Source organism: Aplidium turbinatum, chromosome 1, assembly GCF_918807975.1.
Source record: "Aplidium turbinatum chromosome 1, kaAplTurb1.1, whole genome shotgun sequence".
NCBI lineage: Eukaryota > Metazoa > Chordata > Ascidiacea > Aplousobranchia > Polyclinidae > Aplidium > Aplidium turbinatum.
The window spans coordinates 21,693,222-21,713,760 of NC_137472.1; the positions used below are offsets into that span (position 1 = coordinate 21,693,222).

Sequence of the window (20,539 nt, forward strand, 5' to 3'; positions counted from 1 at the left end):
CAACAATTCCAATTAAAACATTATGAACTAATCAAATTTATGTTTTTAATTTGAAATTGTTGGCAACTTTATCGCTCGAGAAAAGATGATTGACTGAGTATAAATTTTTTTTAGATACATTTCCATGGCTTGCCTTCCAAAAGAAAAAGACGAGATTTTAACTCGTCATATTTCGGAAGCACTTTACCCGCCTATCGATAACTGGGGAGCACAGAGTCTTGCTGCTTCCCTCAAGTCGCGACGCGCCCGGTTATCTCGCGAACTTCCCAATACCAACATGACCTCTCCCTCCCTCCGTTGGCAACTACAACCTGATTCTGAAACCTTGAATGTGGTTTTGCTTGGCGCTAATGGATTATCACATGAACTAGCCAATGAAATAACGGTGAGTTACTGAGTATGCGATGCTAGACTTTCTGTAATCTTTCATCATTCATGCTGAAACAAGTTTTATAGAGCAAATAGCATGTTTCAAGCCTTGTTCCTTGCTTCATTGTTAATCTCTGACGGCTGGTGTTTGAAAAACACTTCTTGCTGATAAAAAAAAAAAACTTGGCATAAAGTATTCCGCAGGTTCACTCGTCGGATGAATACACACTGGACAGTTGCATTCCTCCGCTGCGTCTGCGGAGCATTGACGGCGATGTTTCACTTCCGGCTAATTCCTTCAAGACGTCATCATTTTCCCCGCATGGTTGTATTGCTGTGTTTTCCTCCATGGAGTCGCTCAAGTACGTATCGTTTTCTTTAGCTGAAGCTTAATGATACCATCTTGGCATGCGCACAAAATTTAAAGTTTTTTCCTGTAGCTGCGGGTCAGCACAGAGTGTTCACGATAGCAATTTCACCACTTTAGAAATCAAAGGTGTGTGTTATGACTAGGGTTAGTTGGGATATCAATAATTTGCAGTATCCGGATATTTGTATTTTGGTTAACCAGAAAATAAACGTAAATATTAGAAAACCGATCTTCTACAATTTACAAAATAGTGATCTGATTGTTGAATCGATTGTAAACTGTAAACCACACCGGATTTTTATAGCAGTCCACTTACACCAAATGTTATTTCTGCTTCCACAAAAGTGGAGTGGACAGTAAGCAGATTTCACATTTGCATTACTTTGCAAGCAACTTCACAAACGCATCAGCTATGTTACTTTTATGCTATGCTGTCCAGTTAACGGAAAAAAATTATGTGAGCACTACCTGACTAGTGACTACTCACTATACAACAGTGAGCATTGTGTTTCGCTAACCATACCGGTGTAGCCTCCACAGTCCATACTAGCCATGAAGACTTTTCCAAAAGCATGTGTTTCTCGGAAGTCGAGTGTTTGGCGACAGTTAGTTTAGTGGTTTTCTTTCCACAAAAGCAAGGATTCAATTGACTGGCAAAAGCAGCGGTTGAGAACTATGTGGCATGAATTAGCAATGCGATGCTGATGAGCCCATCCTCATGGGCGAAACGCGTGTCTATTGCTGTCAATTCTTGCTACACTTGACTGCCGAGAAACTAATGAATGAATCTGTAGTTTTTTTGCTAGAGAGCGGTAATTTTCATTCTAATATTGAAATAATTAATAGGTTTGTGGCGTGATACAATTAATGAGCTACCGTACGACAACATTGTGGTTTTCTTATAAGGAGCCACTCGACTCCTTAGAGTAATTTATAACTTAAAGGGAGGAATGTAAATGATATGCAAATTTACTTAAATTAATCTATTGCCATGGGATAAGTTTGATTTATTTATGCCTGAGCACACAGTTTTAGATCAACGTTGAGGTTTTACAACACTTTGTGATGTGATAGACGACTTAGCGATTACAATCAAGCCATAACTGAAAGGTGTAGTCAATAATGTTCAGCAGCTGGTATCTTACTAACGCTCGGTTGAACAAACAATCTGTTTTGAAATAGGTTTTGCTGTTTATTGCTTTCAAACCTATTTGTGAGCTTTTTTCTTGCATAAAAGTTAATGGGCCACGGAATTTTGTCCAACGAAAATGGGTCACAAAAAACATTTTTGCAATCACTGGTCTTATGTCTTTGTGTTGAATGTGTTTGTCACCGGAAGTTGGGTAGGCTTTGTTTCAGTTTAAAGCTTCCAATCATGTTTACCTTGTTTCTCTTGGCAATGTTTGTAGCAAAATTTTCATGCTTGATTGCTTTGTTTCAGCTATGTGGAAGCTAGTCTAGAGGCGACTGTGGTCAGCTCGAGTGATTCTCCAGAAACAGAGAATCTTCCTCCTTTCCAAGGCTTGCCGGTGTCCATCCTGCTTGCAAGTTATTCAAACTCCGAAAAAGAGGTTAGGGTAATTTTGATTGTAACTTCAATGTCATTATTGTTAACGTTGTAGCGTTGTTTTTAAAACATGTGTTGCAGGGTTTTTTGTTTCTCTCAGGTATGTTCGGAGACAGTTTTTTTTTTTATCGTTAAAACCATAGTTATCGTGTTTGTATTGTTATAAAAACTGGAAAACGAGAGATTTGATTGACAATAATTTTAAAGTGTAAGTTGAACAAATGAACAGGTTCACAAGCTGCGAGATATGGGAGAGCGGTTGGCGTCTCGAATCGGATGCCCCTTTATCGATGTGCTGGCACCTGAGTACGCTTACAATCGTCGTTTCCATGAGTCACAAATCCGTCTTGCCATGAAGTCACTCATCCGTGGCATTAAGGAGCGGGCTGGGAGCGGGAGGAACAGCATGGCTGACGCTGATCATCAAGCTGTGCGTGAAGGACCATCAGATCTGCGCATTATTATGTGCACCAGGAAAGGTCTGGCTCGCCTCAATTTGAAATTTGGTCATGTCGGTGGTTGTTCTATGGCTTTCTTGATAGGCTATCCGTTAGTAACCCATCTAGAAGAAAAGTTATGGCAGTTGGAGTACTATTTATAAGCACGATTATTAATAGAAGCCCAGTTTATCATACTGATGCAATAAATTGCATTTTTTGAGATTGTGCAGCGTTCACTTTGCACGGCTGTCACTTCATATTTATCTCAGTTAGCGTTTATTACATCCTGTATCACTTTCATGGCTGTTTTTGACTGTGATCAATATCAAAGAACATCACACTTACATGGGAGCTCTTTTGTGTATTGCACAATATTTGACATTATGCATGAGGAGATAAAAGTTGTGGGCAACAATGCGACCAGAATAAGCGTAAGTAGATGGACCCCAATAGCTCGAAACAACTCTGCTGCTTCATGCTTACTGTGGTTTACAGCTGGAGGATTTGAATATATGCTTAAGGTGAACTTGAGGATCGATTTCATTGTCACCTGTTTTATTTAATCTGCATTTTATTGTCGTGGATACGGTGTGAAACTATTGGCTGCTTACATCTTACTACATTGGTAGGCGACTTTCAAACGACCGAGATTGCTCTTGCGCCTCTCTTGAATCACGCATCATTTCATGATCAAGGGTTTGAAGAAGCGGAAGGCGAAGAAACAGAGGACACGGTTGTTGTGGATACGTACTTGGGAACCCAACGTCGATGCATTGAGATCACTGTTTCATCATACCAGTGTGCTCGCAATCTTTTGAGCAAGGGAAGCCCAATCCACGGATTTATTGTGGTTTATAACACAACTCTTAAGAGCTCATTCTCCATTATGAAGGTATTTTGGCAATGGAATAATATGAACTAAGTTAATAGGTACAATAGTAAACGATTTTTGCAAAATTTTGTAGCCAAAAAATTGCTTCACAAGCCAACGATATATATATTATGCGATGTGCCATGCCTCTGCAACTGGAATCAAAATTAAAAGAAGCAACAACAAAAAAGTACAGCTTGATGTTTCAGTATGACGCCAGAAACCTTTTTTGTCAGTAATGATGGAAGCTAAAAAGCGATTCTAATGTTTGTAACGGCATTGTAGTTGTGAACTTTTATTTGTAAACTGTGTGATTAGGTGTTTGCTACCAACACTGCAAGTTCTTATCCTCTCCTCGTTCTTTGTGTATCCCCCAATGACAAAGTGCCAGCTGCAAAGTTCTTCAAACAAGACACCACCGCACGGCAGCTTATTGTTGATGGGAACGCGCTTGCTGACAAGTTGCACGCAAAATTTGTGAGCGCATCAGCAAGACACCGTAGACAGACAGAGGTCTATAGCACTTTCTTCAAAGATGCATGGGAGCATAAAGAGGACACTGAGTCCATACACAAGTTAGTATCATTAATACATTTTGATTTTCAACCCCCCCTTGACATTTACAGTTAACAATAGCTACAACGCAGCCTCGGTCTTGGACCGTTTGGAGACAGAGACATCCCAAATCGGAGACAGCCTTTGTCGAAGACGACCGATTTGGTGATTTTTTGAAAATCTAGCGACGGTGTCTATTTATTTAGAGCAGTGCTTGTCAACCTTTATTTGTGGCGACCCAAATAGTAAGGTTAAATTAATAGGAAAGGTTTGGTAACCCTAATTCCAAAACTATGTTTCGCACAACGTTTTGCAAGCATGAAAAAATGAGCCACACTCATATATAACACGATTAAACATAATAACGAAATGTCGAATTTAATTAATGTGAGTTTTGACTTTGCCATGTTTCAACAACTTTGTCAAAGTTTGGAGCTATCTTGCTCAGTGTCAACGTTATTTCATCTTCAGGTTGAAGACAATTTCTCTCCTTTGTTTTTGATGTGGGTAAGCGCAGAAAACCCGCTCTCACACAGGCAGGTAGTAACCAATGGCTGGAGAGCTTTTACTGTGTGCGTGCCAACAACAGTTTTTTCATTTGTGACTTTTGTCCAAAATTGACCAATGGTTTCTTTCTTAAAACAGTTCATCAGTACACTGTCGCACTGAATGTCAATAAACTCCTTTTGAAACTCAAAAATGCTTGGGTAATTTTCCTGTAGGGTATCTACTGTGCATCAATAGCAAATGGATTGCGCACCCATTCCAAATCCTTTGCAGTTTTAGGGATAATCAAATTCTCGTATCAATGAACCCAAATGCCTTTCTATGACAAGCTGAACATCGTCAAAGCCAAACTCCGTATCTTCCAGTAACTGATTCAAAACAGTAAATGATGCTGTTTTCTGGGACACGATCTTTTTCCACAAATTCAGCTTTTCTGTAAAAGCAATCAGTTTTTCAGATACATCGACCAACATTATGTTTGGTCCTTGCAAAGATTTATTCAAGATAATCAAGTGGAAGGAATGAAGTGGAAAGCCATGATGATGAGTTCTGCCATGGCATCGAAACAGTGATAGACTTCTGTTATCTGGGTGATCGGATAAATGGAAGTGGTGGATGTGAAGCAGCGGTGACAACAAGGGCAAGATTGGGCTGGGCAAAGTTCAGGGAATGTGGGGAAATGTTGTATGGCAGAAAATTTTCACTAAGGATGAAAGGGAAAGTATATCAGAGCTGTGTGCGGCCTGCAATGCTATATGGTAGCGAGACATGGATATTGAGAGAGAGTGAACTGGCAATCCTGAGAAGAACGGAAAGGTCAATGGTGAGAGCAATGTGTGGGGTGAAAACGAGAAGGGAAAAAAGGACTGAAGAATTGTTGGATATGCTAGAGATGAGAGAGACCATAGACCAACTGGCAAGGGCAAATGGAGTAAGATGGTATGGACATGTGATAAGGAAGGAGGAAGGAAGTTTTCTTAGAAAGGCACTAGATCTAAAGGTGGATGGGAAGAGGAAACGCGGTCGTCCAAGAAGAACGTGGAAACAACAAGTGAAGGATGAATTTAAAAAAGTCGGACTGAAGGAGGAAGATGCAAGAGACATAGTGAAATGGAGAAAAGGGATTAAAACAATTGCTGCGAGGAAACAATCGGCCACCCCCACTAGTGGGGAACAAACCGACGATGGATTATGATGATGATGAATAAACTGCAAAAATATATCCAGAAAGATATGCCACCAACAAAAGCCACTTTTGATCAGCAAACTTTTCTGCCAAGCTATGCTTCTTGTTTATTAAAAATTCCTTCATCTCCTTGCGCACCTTTTTCCTTCTTTGAAGAGGATGTGGGAAATGCATTAATTTTTTATTTGATAAAGTTTAAAACAATTAATTGCCCAATTTTGGCAATTGATTGTATTTGTTTGGTGTGGTTTTTGAAGCAACTAATTGTTACAATTTCCTAGTCTAGTGTGTACTGTTGTGTACACTTCACCGCAAAATGCATGTGGCAAAATCATCGAGTGAAACCCGCAGCGTAGTGTGAATAGCAGAAATTACGAAAACTAAATTAGTGGTAGACAGTTTTAACTATGCTCAAGAGACATTATCTTTTATCATCACATCTTACAGCGACCCAGCCAAATGAAACAGCAACCCAGTTTTGGGTCGCGACCCAGGGGTTGAGAAGCACTGATTTAGAGACTTCATAGAGATTATTTAGGTAGGCGGTTTTTATGTTTACCTTCCCATACCCATGGTAACTAAATGGTTTATGTTGTAGTTGTTTTACTGTGATGTAGGTATAAATTAGCTGATGTCCTGCGTGTATATCTAGCAACGATTATTTTATAGGTTAGGCAATTAGGCATTTAGGCAATCAACTTAAGCTATAACGGTTGGTGTCACAGGCGCTGTTTAACAGCTGTTTTTTGTTTTTTTTTGCTGAGACTTTTCGGTCATTTGTTCAAAACCTACGAAAAAGGCTGTTTACAAAAAGGGCAGTTTCCGAATGGGGATATCTTCTAATCGAAGTCTCCGACACGTGCCATTCCGATGTAGCCTACCCCTTGCTGTGACATGTGTCGCTCTCCTGCACTTTCCGAATGCAACAGAGCACGGTGGTGATTGTTATACGCACTACAGTTACTAATGTCTTGCATTGCAGCATCAACCGTGTGGTGGTGGAGGAAGACAATAGCTCAGCACAAGTGGAACCCACTATGCCGCTGCAGAAGGTAATTTACGTGAAAATTGTCAACCTAGAGAACTGACCAACATTACTGCTCACTGAGCTACAGGAGGATTGTGATTCCACATCCACATAGAAGTTTTCCTTGAACAGTGGACCATCCAATTGGCACCAACCAGTAAATGCTTTACGATTGAGTCGGTACTACGTATTCCCCATTATTATGTTCATCTGAGGGTTTCATGCAATCATAACCGGTTCAAAGTAAAAGTTGATGTTCTTGTTCAATTTTTTTGAAGATTTGACAAACTTTAGAAAATTTATGCCAGCTATAGTAATTATACTGTACAAACTATTACATTTATAAACTATGTTCATGTTCAACACGCACTGTGATACTTTTGTACAGCATAGCAGCATGGAGCAGTTGGCGACCAAGTCGGCGCATGAGCGATCGCTTGAAAGCATCACACCACCTAGGACCTTGCAATTCAACACCTCGACGCAGAACAGCGACACCGATGTACAACTGGAAGGGATGACGCCAGCATCCACCTGGTCGAGTCAGTAGATTTGTTCAGTCCGTTCGAGAATGTTTCGTTGTCCATTGAATTCTGATACGCGATCTATCGTGCAAATCGAATAGCTTTTTTATCTTACAAGTCATATATACAGTTTGACTTGTTATTCTAATTTATCATCTACAAATCCGGTGTGGAGGCTCACTTTGTATTGTCATATTTGCAAAAGTTGATGCGTGTCTTGTGGATGATTTGTCGGTAACTTGAACTTTAGCTATCGCTGCAATGTTGCAAATTTCAGTTTAAATTATTCAGTTTTCTGATTGCAGTTTTGGTCGTTGGAAGTTACAAGTATACCACGTCTATAAGTACTAGGTTCAATGCAAGGTCACACACGGGTTTCAAAGAGGGAAAAATGTTACATCAAAACGCTCTCTTGATTTAGGCTTAGGTATTGGTGGATGTCTAACACACACCCACTCTTTGCGCATTGAGCTTTTGTGCAGATGATAACTTGTTGACTTATATTTTTGCAGCAATCAGTGAGGATTTCCAGAGGGAAACGCCGAACACAAGCCCAACTGCTGGATTACTAGACAATGAGGTACAGTATTGTTCCAGCATGTGCATGACGTACTTTTTTTTAATTTTGATCATATTTTTGGCATGACAAAGCAATATTGAAATATACGCAGGTCAATCCTGATTACAGCGACTTTCCTTTTGAAGCCAAGCCGGCACCAATCACAAGCAGCCACTTGTACCCAGGTGGCGCCACCGCTCAGCCCTCATTTGGCACGAGACAACCTGGCAAGCTCAATCAAGACTTGCTTAACAAAGTGGCATCAGGTTTCCGGGCCCAGCCTGTAAGTTGCTGCATTAATTTGCATGGTCAACTCAGCTGTATTTGCTGTATGAGTTTTTAGTTGAAAGCGAGACTTTGGTTTATAAAAAAATGCGCTATTTTTATATGATATAATTATGATTTTCCTTGCTTGATCTTTTGCTTGGCTTCAGCATGACTAACGTCTAAATGGATAATGAAAAGTTAGAGGTGGTAGATTCATTTTGTTATCTAGGTGACATGCTCAGTGCAGGTAGAGGTACCGATCTCATCTCCACCACTAGAGTGAACTTGTAACATGTACAACAAGCAAAACCCTACAAACTCAACTTGGTGTGAATTCAAACAACTGCTGGCTCTTACTTCCCAACAAAGGTATCCCCCTTGCTAGTAAAGGCACGGTTTACAGGGGTCCCACGAATTACCCATAAGCACCATAAGTCGCGTCGAATTACCCATAAGTCATGTCGAATTACCCATAAGTCATGTCAAATTACTCATAAGCCCCATAAGTCGCGTCGAATTACCCATAAGCCCCATAAGTCGCGTCGAATTACCCATAAGCACCATAAGTCGCGTCGAATTACCCATAAGTCGCATCGAATTACCCATAAGCCCCATAAGTCGCGTCGAATTACCCATAAGCTCCATAAGTGGCGTCGAATTACATTACCCATAAGTAACGTCGAATTACCCATAAGCCTGTAGCCTATAGCCGTCTGGTAGCCTAGTAGTCGGCTGCATAGCCGAGTGTTGAAGAGCACTGGCTCGGCGTTCGAAAATATAGCTCGACACCAATCAAGAGCCTGTGTTTTTGGCAGGACACTTGAAGGCATGCCTGAAGGTGGACACGAAGATTGGCTTCCTTGTCTTCCCGTTCGCTTATGTGTAATCTGCAGGTCGCTGCAGCAGATGGAGTGTTTTGGCCGGTAAAACAGTTTAACATAGGACAATTTTCCCGATGAACTAGGTGACTTCAGCATAGTAATTGTTCTAGCACTCAGCCAGAGACTTAAGTCCTTGCTTTGAACTTGATAATTCAAGAAAAAAAAAAGAATAATGGAAAGGGTAGGAATCGAACGCACGTCAACAAAATCAATACTACTTTGTCCAAACCATTACGCCATGCCAGCGCTCGTGAAACCGTCGCTTAATTTAGTTTATATCGGAAATGTTTTGAGAACGCTCACACTACATGTATTATCAGTTTAGTTTGTTTTCATTTCTGACTATCACAACGAAAAAACAATATATGACAAACATACAAGAGGTCTAGAAAAAGGTAGAAGCGACAAAACGCGGAAGTTATATCGTACATGATACCAAAGCAGGACAATCAGTTTAAAACATGGCACAATCGCAAAACCTTATTTTATGTGACACTCCATCTGCTGCAGCGAACTGCAGATTACATATACGCTGACATGAAGGTGTAAGTAATTCCACGTTGCTTATGGGTAATTCGACGCGACTTATGGTGTTTATGGGTAATTTGACGCGACTTATGGGTAATTCGACGTGACTTATGGTGCTTATTGGTAATTCGACTCGACTTATGGGGCTTATGGGTAATTCAACGCGACTTATGGTGCTTATGAGTAATTCGACGCGACTTATGGGGCTTATGGGCAATTCGACGCGACTTATGGTGCTTATGGGTAATTCGACGCGACTTATGGGGCTTATGGGTAATTCGACGCGACTTATGGGGCTTATGGGTAATTCGATGCGACTTATGGTGCTTATGGGTACTTATGGTGCTTATGGGTACTTATGGGTAATTCGTGGGACCGGTTTACAGTACCTGTGTCAAGAGTATGATGTTGTTTGCCAGTGAATGTTCGGCTGTAACAAAAGAGGTACTGGAAAAAGTCAAAAGAAATGACAACGCAATAATACACCAGCTCAGATACCCTTCTTGCCAGGCCGGGCTTGTCAAATATTGAGGATGCCTTTCGATCCAACCATCTCCTTTGGTTTGGACATGTTGAAAGGAGCAATGGATGAATAAGCCAATGCCAAATGTATCAGTACCTAGCACGAAGAAACCTGGACCCCCAGAAAGACATGTGCTGATAACATAAAGGATGGCAGGAAAGGGTGGCGTATAACCAACACTAGCTCCCTAGATCGTGATGAGCAAAAGCTGAAGATGTGTCTTGACAGACCCTGTCTGCAAATTTGTAAAACCTACTGTTATTCGGCACCATTGAGCGAATTGACCAATCAGAAAGCCGTTTACATCTCCCAGGAGGAGAGGAAAAGAAAGGATTTCTTCTTGAGATTATTCCATTATAATATTACAGTAGAGTTACAGTTTTGCAATTTTTGGTATGTTTGTACTGGCAAGAATCGATTATAATGAAGTACTTTTGATCGCAATGTAGGCTAACCACTAACCAGAGTTGTCAGTTGCGCGGTTTTCTTGCGGAATTGGACTACTGTAGTTTTGTTTTGGAGTCGTGGGAAAACTTCAATTTAATTTTATTTTCTAGCTGGCGCGAACATGTAGAGAACGATAAAGTAAACACACGAGTTTGACACCAACTTAGCAGTCGCGCTTTTTTCGTATGGTTTCATTCCATTTTCACCAAAAACTTTCCGACTTTGACCAAATTTTGCGCAAATTTGTTTTGGGGAGATTGGACCATAGACCCCTTCCCTTCAAAAATGTTGATTTTTTTAGTGTTGTTGTGGTTGTGTAGTATTTTGTTTCAATAACACATATAAACAAACAAGCAGAGTAATGAAAAGTAAAAAAAAATGCATTGTAAGTTGCAGCTGTTGGTTAGATTATGGCTTAATCAGGATGGTAGTGAAAGGCCATTAGCGGTCATCTTGTCAGTCACCACCCCATAACAATATATCCAACTACACATTCATACACACAGGTGTGCAGAGGCAGGCACACCACTTCAATAAATAAAAAGGGTTTAGCCACTGGCATTAAAAATGCAACTGCTGTTAGTTTAAATCTCTATTCTGAGTTTATGGAGTTGGCTATGATTTTTCTTAGTGAAGTGCCCCCAGAAAGATCATCAAATGCATGTCTCCTGGACCAAAGTACCATGCAGGATGGATGAGCAAAGTGATTTATACCTTAAAATTCTGAGTTTTTGAAGTCAAAGTCAACTCACACAGTGAGACAAAAGGAATTATAAAATATGAAAATATTTTAAAACTATTTTGCATGTTATATGTTTTTACCAAAAAGAACACTTTAAACACCTGGCACTAACAAAATTCAAAAACAGTGTTTTTAAGGACCACCCTAATGCAGAATTGCAGATGTTACCATCTATGTTTGCTCACATGCCAGTGATTGCCGAGTGTGATCACACCGACTCTCATTGATCATTCGTCCAGTCAGTGATCATTCCTCTCGTCCAGGTCAATCTTCCGGATGTATTCGGCTCCATGCGTCCACCTTCTGACCCGCCCTACATGGCCATCCATGACCAGCCGAAGTTAAGCGGTGTGAGGGTGCTGCCTTCCCCCGTGGAAGCCAAGTGAGCTGTGACAACTCTTGTATTGCTTGTAATGTATATACTCTGTAACAAAATGGTGCTATTTTCACAACAGTTTCATTGTCACCGCTGTGAAAGTATTCTGTTTGCTTGTATCCAGCACGAGTTTGATGGGTCTTATTGCAATAAAACAATCATCAAGTTGATGTGATAAATAAACCCATAAAATCCCCAGTTGAGTTGTCATTGATCAAGTTTTAAGCTTGTCAAGTACGACATTCTACGTACGAGTCTTTAGGTTTCTTCACTTTGAATTACTTAGAACGCCAAAAAGTAACGAACCTTGTTGCAAGATGTTCAACCTCAGACTTCTTTCAGAAAGTTATAGATCAAATTGAGCCATGAAGGTATGGTCAGTGTTCTCGTTTAAAAAAAAAATATTCGACTTTCCAGGCATTCCGCGTTAGGTCGCACCCTGCCCGTGGTTGAACCTCTTGCTGGCTCCCAACGACGCCCCCCGGGTCATCACCCCACAAAGCGTGCGGCCTTGAAGAGTGTCGACATCGGTGACTCTACCAACCACACCGTGACAACACCGCGCCAGATGCGCCACTCCACTGCTGACATACTTTCACAATCGTTCACTGCTTCCAAGATTGAGACAGATGGATGTGTAAGTTTGACACAATTGATTTAGTCATAAAGGAAAGCATTCAAATATCCGGGAACAAGTAACGTAATTTCAGCACGCGCCATCTTGACGCTTACCTAGACCACGCGGCTATGTCGCTACCACACCAAGCTGTTGGAAATATACTTGGTGGCAGGAACAAAAATTAACTCAAACTTACTAGCCGTGAACTTTGTCAACTTTTGTAGCTGTTTTACAATTTACTTACCTTTTGTAGGGTTTAAGCAAACGTGGATTCACTTCAAGTCAGGAAGATCTTCTTCATTCCAGCCCATCTGTACCAGCATTCCTGTCATCCACTCAGGATCGGTCAACTCCAAAAGAAAAACTTTATTTGAAAAAGATGAAAGAAGAAGAGAAGAAAAGAAAGGAAGAAAAGAAAAATAGAGTGAGCTTGTTTTCGACTGTTTCATCGACAGCACGCGATCATAGGCTTCCTTCGCCTTTCAAGTTACAACTTTTCATTCATCCAAATTTTCAACCTTCATCTTTTTCTCCCTACCTTGTCGGCGATTGATAAAAATGATAAAAATCGCAACTATTGATTGATGCATGTGCTGTGCTGGGAAGCGATGTGCTGAAACTGCAGTTTATCATTGCTTGCACTTTTGAGAAAAAAATGGGTTTTTTTATACTAGTTTTAGAATCAAAGCTGGTGAGGTTAAAATTTTTCATTCTTAAATTTTCTTTGTTTTTTTTTGACCATCATAGACTTTTAATGTTGTTATCGTCATATCTTCACTTGATGAGTCGGACGAAGTAAACGCACGAATTTCTATTTTCTGCTCGTGCGTTAATCAATTTCCTTTCCAAGGAACGTGTGGAGTGGTTTAGCTGAACAGTCGTGTTATGTTGGTTCAGGTTTGACGAATCAAGAAAAGTCTTCACAAAGCACTGACACGTACAGTTTTATGCCTTTGCTGGAATTGTCACCCATGAGGTGAACTGGGTAGCGAAGTTTATCTGTTAGTCAAGTGGCAGAGATTACGTATTAAAAATAATAAAGTACATGTTATAGTTTTATCATATAAGCGGGAAAGCAAAGGTTGGACCTGATAGTTTTTATTTGTATCATTCTAGCTGCCTAGCTGATATGACGTTATACACTTAAAAACATTAATTTTTTATTACCTTATGTCTTCCGAGCCAGCCTAAACCAACTGTTGTCACCAGGCTATCAATTAATTATTAGGGTTCGTCTTCACAGTCATATACTGTAGGTTTATTCACAGGTTCAGGCACTGGTTGTGTTACCGGTTCCCTCTGCGCTTCTGAGCATATAAGCTAGCCTACGTCATTGAGCGCTGCTTGTGCGTGGCAAGGAAGTCGTTCATTCAATTGTTGCTGCTGCTTTAAGCAGCGCTGACTAACAAAGCATATGCAAAGTTTACTGATTGTTCTGTGAGGCAAGTTGCAGTAACGTCTTAGTTTCGTTGTTTAGTTGACTTGACGTTGAGTTGGCCAGTGAAGATTATGCTTTATCCCCAGTTGTGTTACGATACCAGGTGCTTATTGTTACAGTGTGTTATGCGGATGGCTTGGAATTTGGGATAATGTAGCATTTTTAATTCTGTCATAGACTTAGTCTTCAAGCAGCATGTTTGATATCAACGATACAAAGAGATTTCAGATTCTAGTGAATTATTTAATCATCCAGGTATGTTTCTATTCTACTTTAGTAACATTTAAAGCAGCACAGTTATTATCTTACTGTTGACTAAGAAGAGACACCATACTCGTATTGCTTTTGAATGTTGTCGAGCTATTTTAGGCTTCGTAGTGTGCAAATGAGATAGTTTTGTTTTAGTGCCATTGAATCATGATCAGCATCATGTGGCGATGAACTCTAGACTTGGAGAAAGTAAAGTTGATTTTTAGAAAAGTATCTTATGTCAATTGGCGATGTCGTTCTTATACAGTATCTCTTTCGTCTGTAAAAGCCTTGCACCATACTTGTTAAAATTATAGTAATAAATTGTTGATCAAGGTAACCTTAAAATTGCTTGAAGTTTGTTTCTCTATTCTGTCGGCAATATAAGAAGCTGTTGGCAGATTTGAGAGATTGTGAACGCTATGCATCTTGCGTGCTGTTGAAATAATGAAAAAAATGTAAAAGCTTGTTTTGAAATATGGTACGTTTCCCTAGAGTCTGGACGGTTGCCACAACTTCCCTATTCTTTTATAAGTTGTCGACCATAATCATAGTTGTTCTCATATCGGGGAGGGTGTGACCAAAAGCAAGAAAACTGCAGTATGTCACATTTGAACAGCCCCGAATGCATATATTTGTTTAACCCTCCATATAGAAATACATTGCTATATTTATGCAATGCTTATTGGTACAAAATGTTATATTTGTCTTCCAAGAATAAATTGTAGCAAATGCAAACAAAGTGCTCGATGCAGATAGCAGAGCTAATAATTACAAAAATACTAAACTGGCTGAGTTATTTTATTTTTTAAGTTCTTGTCGTCAGTACGTCTAACAGCCGTACTGAAACCCCCGGTAACTTTATTTTGCGTGTTCTATTTCATAAGTTTAGCATAATTTGGTTAACCCTGTAACGTTTATTTTGACATTGCTATTCTGGTTTAAATGTTTGAAGTATTTTCGTTAGTCAGTTTTCGCTATTTGTATCTTTTTTCTTCGTGCAGCAGGTGAACTGTATGGAAATTTGAAACAAACGCAAGCTTTTTTCGTTTCCATAAATTTACTGATATTTCCTTTCATAAGCATTTCGAAGCTTAAGCATACCCCTGTTTACAATGTTTAAAGTTTTACTGTTGAAGTGCTTGTGTATATAACTTGAACTTTGTTTTCGTGACCTTGTCGCATTTTTGCAGGAGAAGGAGCAAAGACAGCGCTTAAAGCAGAAACATGCGCCACGTAATCCCCCAGCTTCGGTTGCTGTTGGCAACAAGCACAACATATCAGATTATTTCAACAAACGTCTTGACGAAATCATCCAAAGACTGAACCACATGGTGCCTCGGTTCCCTGAGGAGTGCGTTCTGTACATCGAGAACACAGGTAGATAGTAAGCTATGGGCATGTTTGGAGCACACTTGCTTCAGCGATGATTTTGTTGTCGCATGATTTACGCAAAGTTTAGCAAAACCAGTGTGATCATGAGACCATGTGATGGTTGTAGACATTTGATCGTTGTAGACATTTGAAGGCTGTCAGACCACTCTGCATTCGACAACTCTGCAAGTGCTACAACTCAGCAAGTACATTTCAGCTACTGTCAAGTCAACAAATGAGATTTACGTGCTCAGTTAGGACTTGCTTGGTCATCGCTTGCTAAACTGAATATTCTGACTTATGACATGCCAGGTTTCGGCTTGTTCAGTTGTTACTTGCTCAATTTCATCATTTGCCAACTTCAGCCACTTGCTGAAATGTTGCTAGCTCAGTTGTTACTTGCACAACTGCCATTTGCTCAGTTCACAACTGCTAACCTTTAGGAGACTCGGAGTTGAATGATTCTGTTTATTATACCTTTGCTTTCACTATTATCAGTAGGAAAGCATGGCCTCTCAGTCCTAAACACATGCACTTATCACTTTTCATGATGGCCTAGCGCAATATGTGCCCCAGAGACTACCTATCGAGGAACATGATCAAAATTGTCAAACAACGTTTCAGCACAACATCTGGATGCATTCGTCAGATCATGTTTCCCAATAAACGCAGAATTGTAATTAAAACATGTCAGCACAAATGGAACTTGGTCATTGCAATGGCAAAAGTCAAAGCTGAGAAAATTTATTTTTATAATTTTTTAATGAATTCTTTCGTTTGTGTGTGAACGTTGGCATGTGATGAACGTCGTCGTCATAACTTGGTACCCGGCACGTCTATTTCGTGTTACAGGTCTTCATACTGAAGGTTTGTACAGAATTCCTGCAAACACTAAAGAACGCGAAATGATCATCAAGAAATTTGACGAAGGTATGATTGATGTGCTTCCTTGTTCATGTTGCTATATATATACGCACAATAATTCCTTGCGTCACGTGATGACGTATCTCAAGCAGTCATCATGATGGTGACGCTCATTCCAACAGCACACTGCGGTTTGTATTCATAAGTGGTTGCATTTCTTTCCAAGATTTATGTGCAATTGAACTGGAATATTCATGTTAGGGTGCATCAAACCCCCCTCATGAAAAAAGTTTCTCATGGCAGTATATTAAAGTTGTAGGTGTATCCTTGGAAAAAATCAATTGTGTAAAATATTACAAAATTTGAATGAACCAACGAAAAACAGGATCATTCCACCTGAAAATAACCAATATGAAGATATCTGGAGTGTGATCCATTTCGCTTTTTGCTGAAAAGTTGTCATACTATGCCTTTAGACCAGGAGCCAGGTCAATTTATTTGACTGTCTGAGTCAGTAAGGTTTGACAAGTGTTTCTAGACTGAAGTTTTACGTAGATTTCAACAATAAACTTCTTACTTGCACTGGTCTGACCGTTTTTGTTATATTAAGCATTTTCCGAGATGATACCTGGCAATATCGCTATATCCGTCTGTTATGTGACTGAATGCTTATTAAGATGGTATACATCACCGGAAACAGTAAGAGGCAATAAAAGATGATTTTAAGGAAAGGTAACTTCTAAATTAAAGGTACTAGGAAGAACATAACTTGATATTATGATCAAAATTAACACTTTTTGCTTGATTATACGCAACACGGTAACATGCAAAAAGTTTTAATCACCAGACAAAATACTTTGCCATTTTTACATACCGGTAGCTTATCTAGTAGCATTCAGTAAGTACGAAAGGTAAATAGAAAGTTTAGATTGTATAAATGTATATCTTAGATAGAACATACGAACATAGCCTAACATGGTAATGTTAGCAAAGTTCCAAGAGCTGAAGCAAATCTATCACAGACCCTTGTAGGCACCGTAGCCTCTTATACGACAGTTACATACAAAAGACAGCTTTAGACGAAATCCGGTCATACAGAAGGTAGCCTACTTTGTTGGTGCTGTAGGCTACTTAGAACTGCAACTCATGCCAAAGCTGAACAGAAGCTAAATCAGGGACATACATTTGAATTCGGACCTACATCTCAAATAAACAACTAATCTTCATCTGAGTCACCAGTTTCCTGTGAACCAATTCAGCATGTACATTCCCTTTTTCCTACTCCATCCGTTACCATGTGGATCAAGCTGATGAATGACGCTTTCATCTGCTGACTTCAACATGTTGGCAATGAAGTTTGCACGAAGGATATGTTGCTTGATGGTTGCTTTGCATGGAGGAAGCACAGATGGCTCCATTTCTTTGATATTTATCAAAGGCATGTGAAGGTCTTTGGATTGATACGTCACATTGAAAAGGCTGAAGTGAGCAATGTTAACATATTCTTTAACCTTGTATTGTCCATACAAAACACACACAAACTCTTCCCGCACAAGGTAGATGTCTTCAGCCATTGTTGAAGAGTCAAGTTCTCCAAACGTTTTTTTGAAACCTGGTAATGCTTCACAAAGTTTTTTTCCCAAAGTGTCTGCCAGCAACGTTACGTCAATGTACCTGCGACTGCTGTTATTTGAATTTCCTGCGTCCATGTATATTGTGAGGGAATTGTTACAACTGGCATGATACAACAGAATCACCAGCACATCAGTGTCATTTGGTCTTACAGTGATGATGTGATTGGGGTTGAGGATGTGAAATTGTGAATATGCTTCACGTGTGGCATCATCCTTGTATCTGCTTCGATGTGGGAACTCACAAGTGGCTTGTACTCTTTCCTTGTCATGTGTTCATCCTCAACAGAATACACGAAGCATTTGTCATCAACAGCATAGAATAGTTTGTTATTGCCCAGTACATCACGATACTGATTATCACACCATCATTGTTGAGCAAGGAAGCGAAGAAGGGGTGTTTTAACCTTCAAACTTGATGACATCAATAAGACATCCACAGATTTATGTGCTGTAACCTTTCCTTACAATTTGTGCAGAAGTGTAGAATTTGCAGAAGAACTCATTGACCCATCGACATTTCCAAGGCACAAAGGGACAGGAGTTAAGGGATACTTGAAGACAAATGGTAACTCAATATGAGTTGTCACAGCAAGAAAAAGTAGTCGCCCAAACAGGTCTCTTGTCCCTTTCACTTCTATTATATTCTTCTATCCTTGTTCACTACATTTGCTTTTACAGCATCATAAGAGAAGTTGACTACTTTTCTGTGGATTGGTGACTCAAATCCAGAGGTGGATATCAAGCAATCTGTCTTGAACTCAGAGTAGCCTGCCTACATCTTCTCGCCAATCTTCTGAACTTGCAGAAGCTCACTTGTGACTTCCTCAGATGCAGATTTTCCACTTCCAATGGAATACAAAACATCATTCTCAACAGGATCTGCAAATGGATTCATAGTTGTGTCCACAACAAGAGTTAAGGGATACTTGAGTTCTCTGAGGATTTTTTCAAATCTGATGCATCTCTCTTGACTCTTGATGGTTTCAGCTCTTGAGCAGGTTCTTCAAGTTGAGCTTTCATCATCAAGCTTCCAACAACAACACATCTTGTTGCTCTAAGAATATTCCACCTGTTACATGCACCAAAATTCTGTGTCATCGATGATATCTCTGTCAGTCTTGATGCAGCATCTGCATTTACGGTCTGTTCCAACGTGAGATCAACATCACATAGACTGAATGCTTTTGATGTTCGTCTGATGCTGAAAGACCCATTTTGCAACTGATCTTTCAAACCATGGTGAGTGTTCTCAACATAGGCGCCAAGTTTTCAAAATAGCTGGGCGGGCGAACACATACTGTCACGTCATACAGGTTATTTTGTGCGTTTTTCAAAAGGGCGATTTTGCTAGGTTGTTGGGCTAGCCTAGTTTTACATTTAAGTCTATGTCTCCTCTAACACGATTTGGAAACAAGTAATAAATATAATTGGTACGCAACAACGTCTGGTTCTGGTAATTCAGTTCCGCATATTTTTTGTGATTGGTATGTGTGGGTTGCGGGACGAAAACTGCAATACTGTACTAGTTCCATAATTACATTACTATTGTTGATACAACACGATAACACACACACAATACATCGGTGTGTTCATACGATAGTCGCTCCTAGCGGACGCACAGATAAGAAACAAGATGCTGTAATGCAACGCAGAAGCGATTTTACGGCAATTCAGCTCCCGAGAAGCCCATAGTGGGGAAAAGAACGAAAGGTATAAAACACTTTTTTACAAACGGCACTTCATATCATAGTTAAACAAAAAATGTGTTTTTCCGAACAGTGCTTTCGGAGATAAACTGCGCAATTATTTTGTCTTTGTCAAGTACATCAACTTCTTGTTTGTAAGCGGTCATGATGTAGGCATGGTTAAGACGTTTCTGCGTCATGGTCGTTCGCAATTTACTTGATTTACAGCACTGGGCTACGAGTGGCAGAGTGGAGACAAACGGCGCGGCTGGACAGACACTTTTGCTCGTTTAACGGCGAATCAACGTTGTTTAACGTTGCATGAAAGTAACAATGGCAATAATTGACGAAAACTAATCCTTAATTAGTAGGTCTAGTGGGGCCTATCACATGGCGACAAAACCCTGCGAATAAGAGGCTAGTATCAGAAGGTGGCAAGTGGTTACAGAAATTTTGGAACTTAAAATTGTGTTAATTTTTTTTTAATTCCTGAAATGTCCGGCGGGCGCGGCCCGCCCGGGACTCGGCGCCGGTGGTTCTCAATGTTCAGCAGCGTCCTTATATATAAGGTCATGCATCCGGCATAGTTGTGGTGACCAGTTGCAAAGAACAGGGGAATCATCTTGTCCAGAGAATAACTGAACAAAGTTAAGTTTCTTATTCCTCACAGCTCTTGTGAACATTTGGTAGAGCTCTACCAACTTGCAATACTGCATCCAAAACTGAGCTGTAGCTCCATGTTTGCCATTCAGTGCACCATCTGTGAATTTCTCGTAGGCTGAGAGAAAGTTTATGTATTTTTCATTACTCTCAGTTTCGTTCAACAGGCCAGGTGAAGGGTTGTTGAGAAGTAGCTGAAGAAGTGTCATCACAAGAACAATGGATATGTCTGCTTGAAGGAGGAAAGTTTCCAGATGCTATATTTTGAAAGCGACTG

At 40.1% G+C, this 20,539-nt stretch overlaps 1 protein-coding gene across 1 annotated transcript in view; it reads left to right on the forward strand.

Annotated features, from left to right (window-relative positions):
- Positions 1-20,539, forward strand: part of LOC145769602 (rho GTPase-activating protein 5-like) — a 67,129-nt gene that overhangs the window by 39,679 nt on the left and 6,911 nt on the right. Inside the window, exons 11-25 of the mRNA XM_082581270.1 lie at positions 115-385; positions 574-731; positions 2,181-2,310; positions 2,536-2,785; positions 3,376-3,638; positions 3,936-4,192; positions 6,848-6,917; positions 7,281-7,434; positions 7,929-7,996; positions 8,088-8,258; positions 11,627-11,745; positions 12,157-12,376; positions 12,612-12,782; positions 15,239-15,425; positions 16,272-16,349. Coding sequence (XP_082437396.1) covers positions 115-385; positions 574-731; positions 2,181-2,310; positions 2,536-2,785; positions 3,376-3,638; positions 3,936-4,192; positions 6,848-6,917; positions 7,281-7,434; positions 7,929-7,996; positions 8,088-8,258; positions 11,627-11,745; positions 12,157-12,376; positions 12,612-12,782; positions 15,239-15,425; positions 16,272-16,349 — 2,567 coding nt within the window. The remainder of the gene's footprint in view (positions 1-114; positions 386-573; positions 732-2,180; positions 2,311-2,535; positions 2,786-3,375; positions 3,639-3,935; positions 4,193-6,847; positions 6,918-7,280; positions 7,435-7,928; positions 7,997-8,087; positions 8,259-11,626; positions 11,746-12,156; positions 12,377-12,611; positions 12,783-15,238; positions 15,426-16,271; positions 16,350-20,539) is intronic.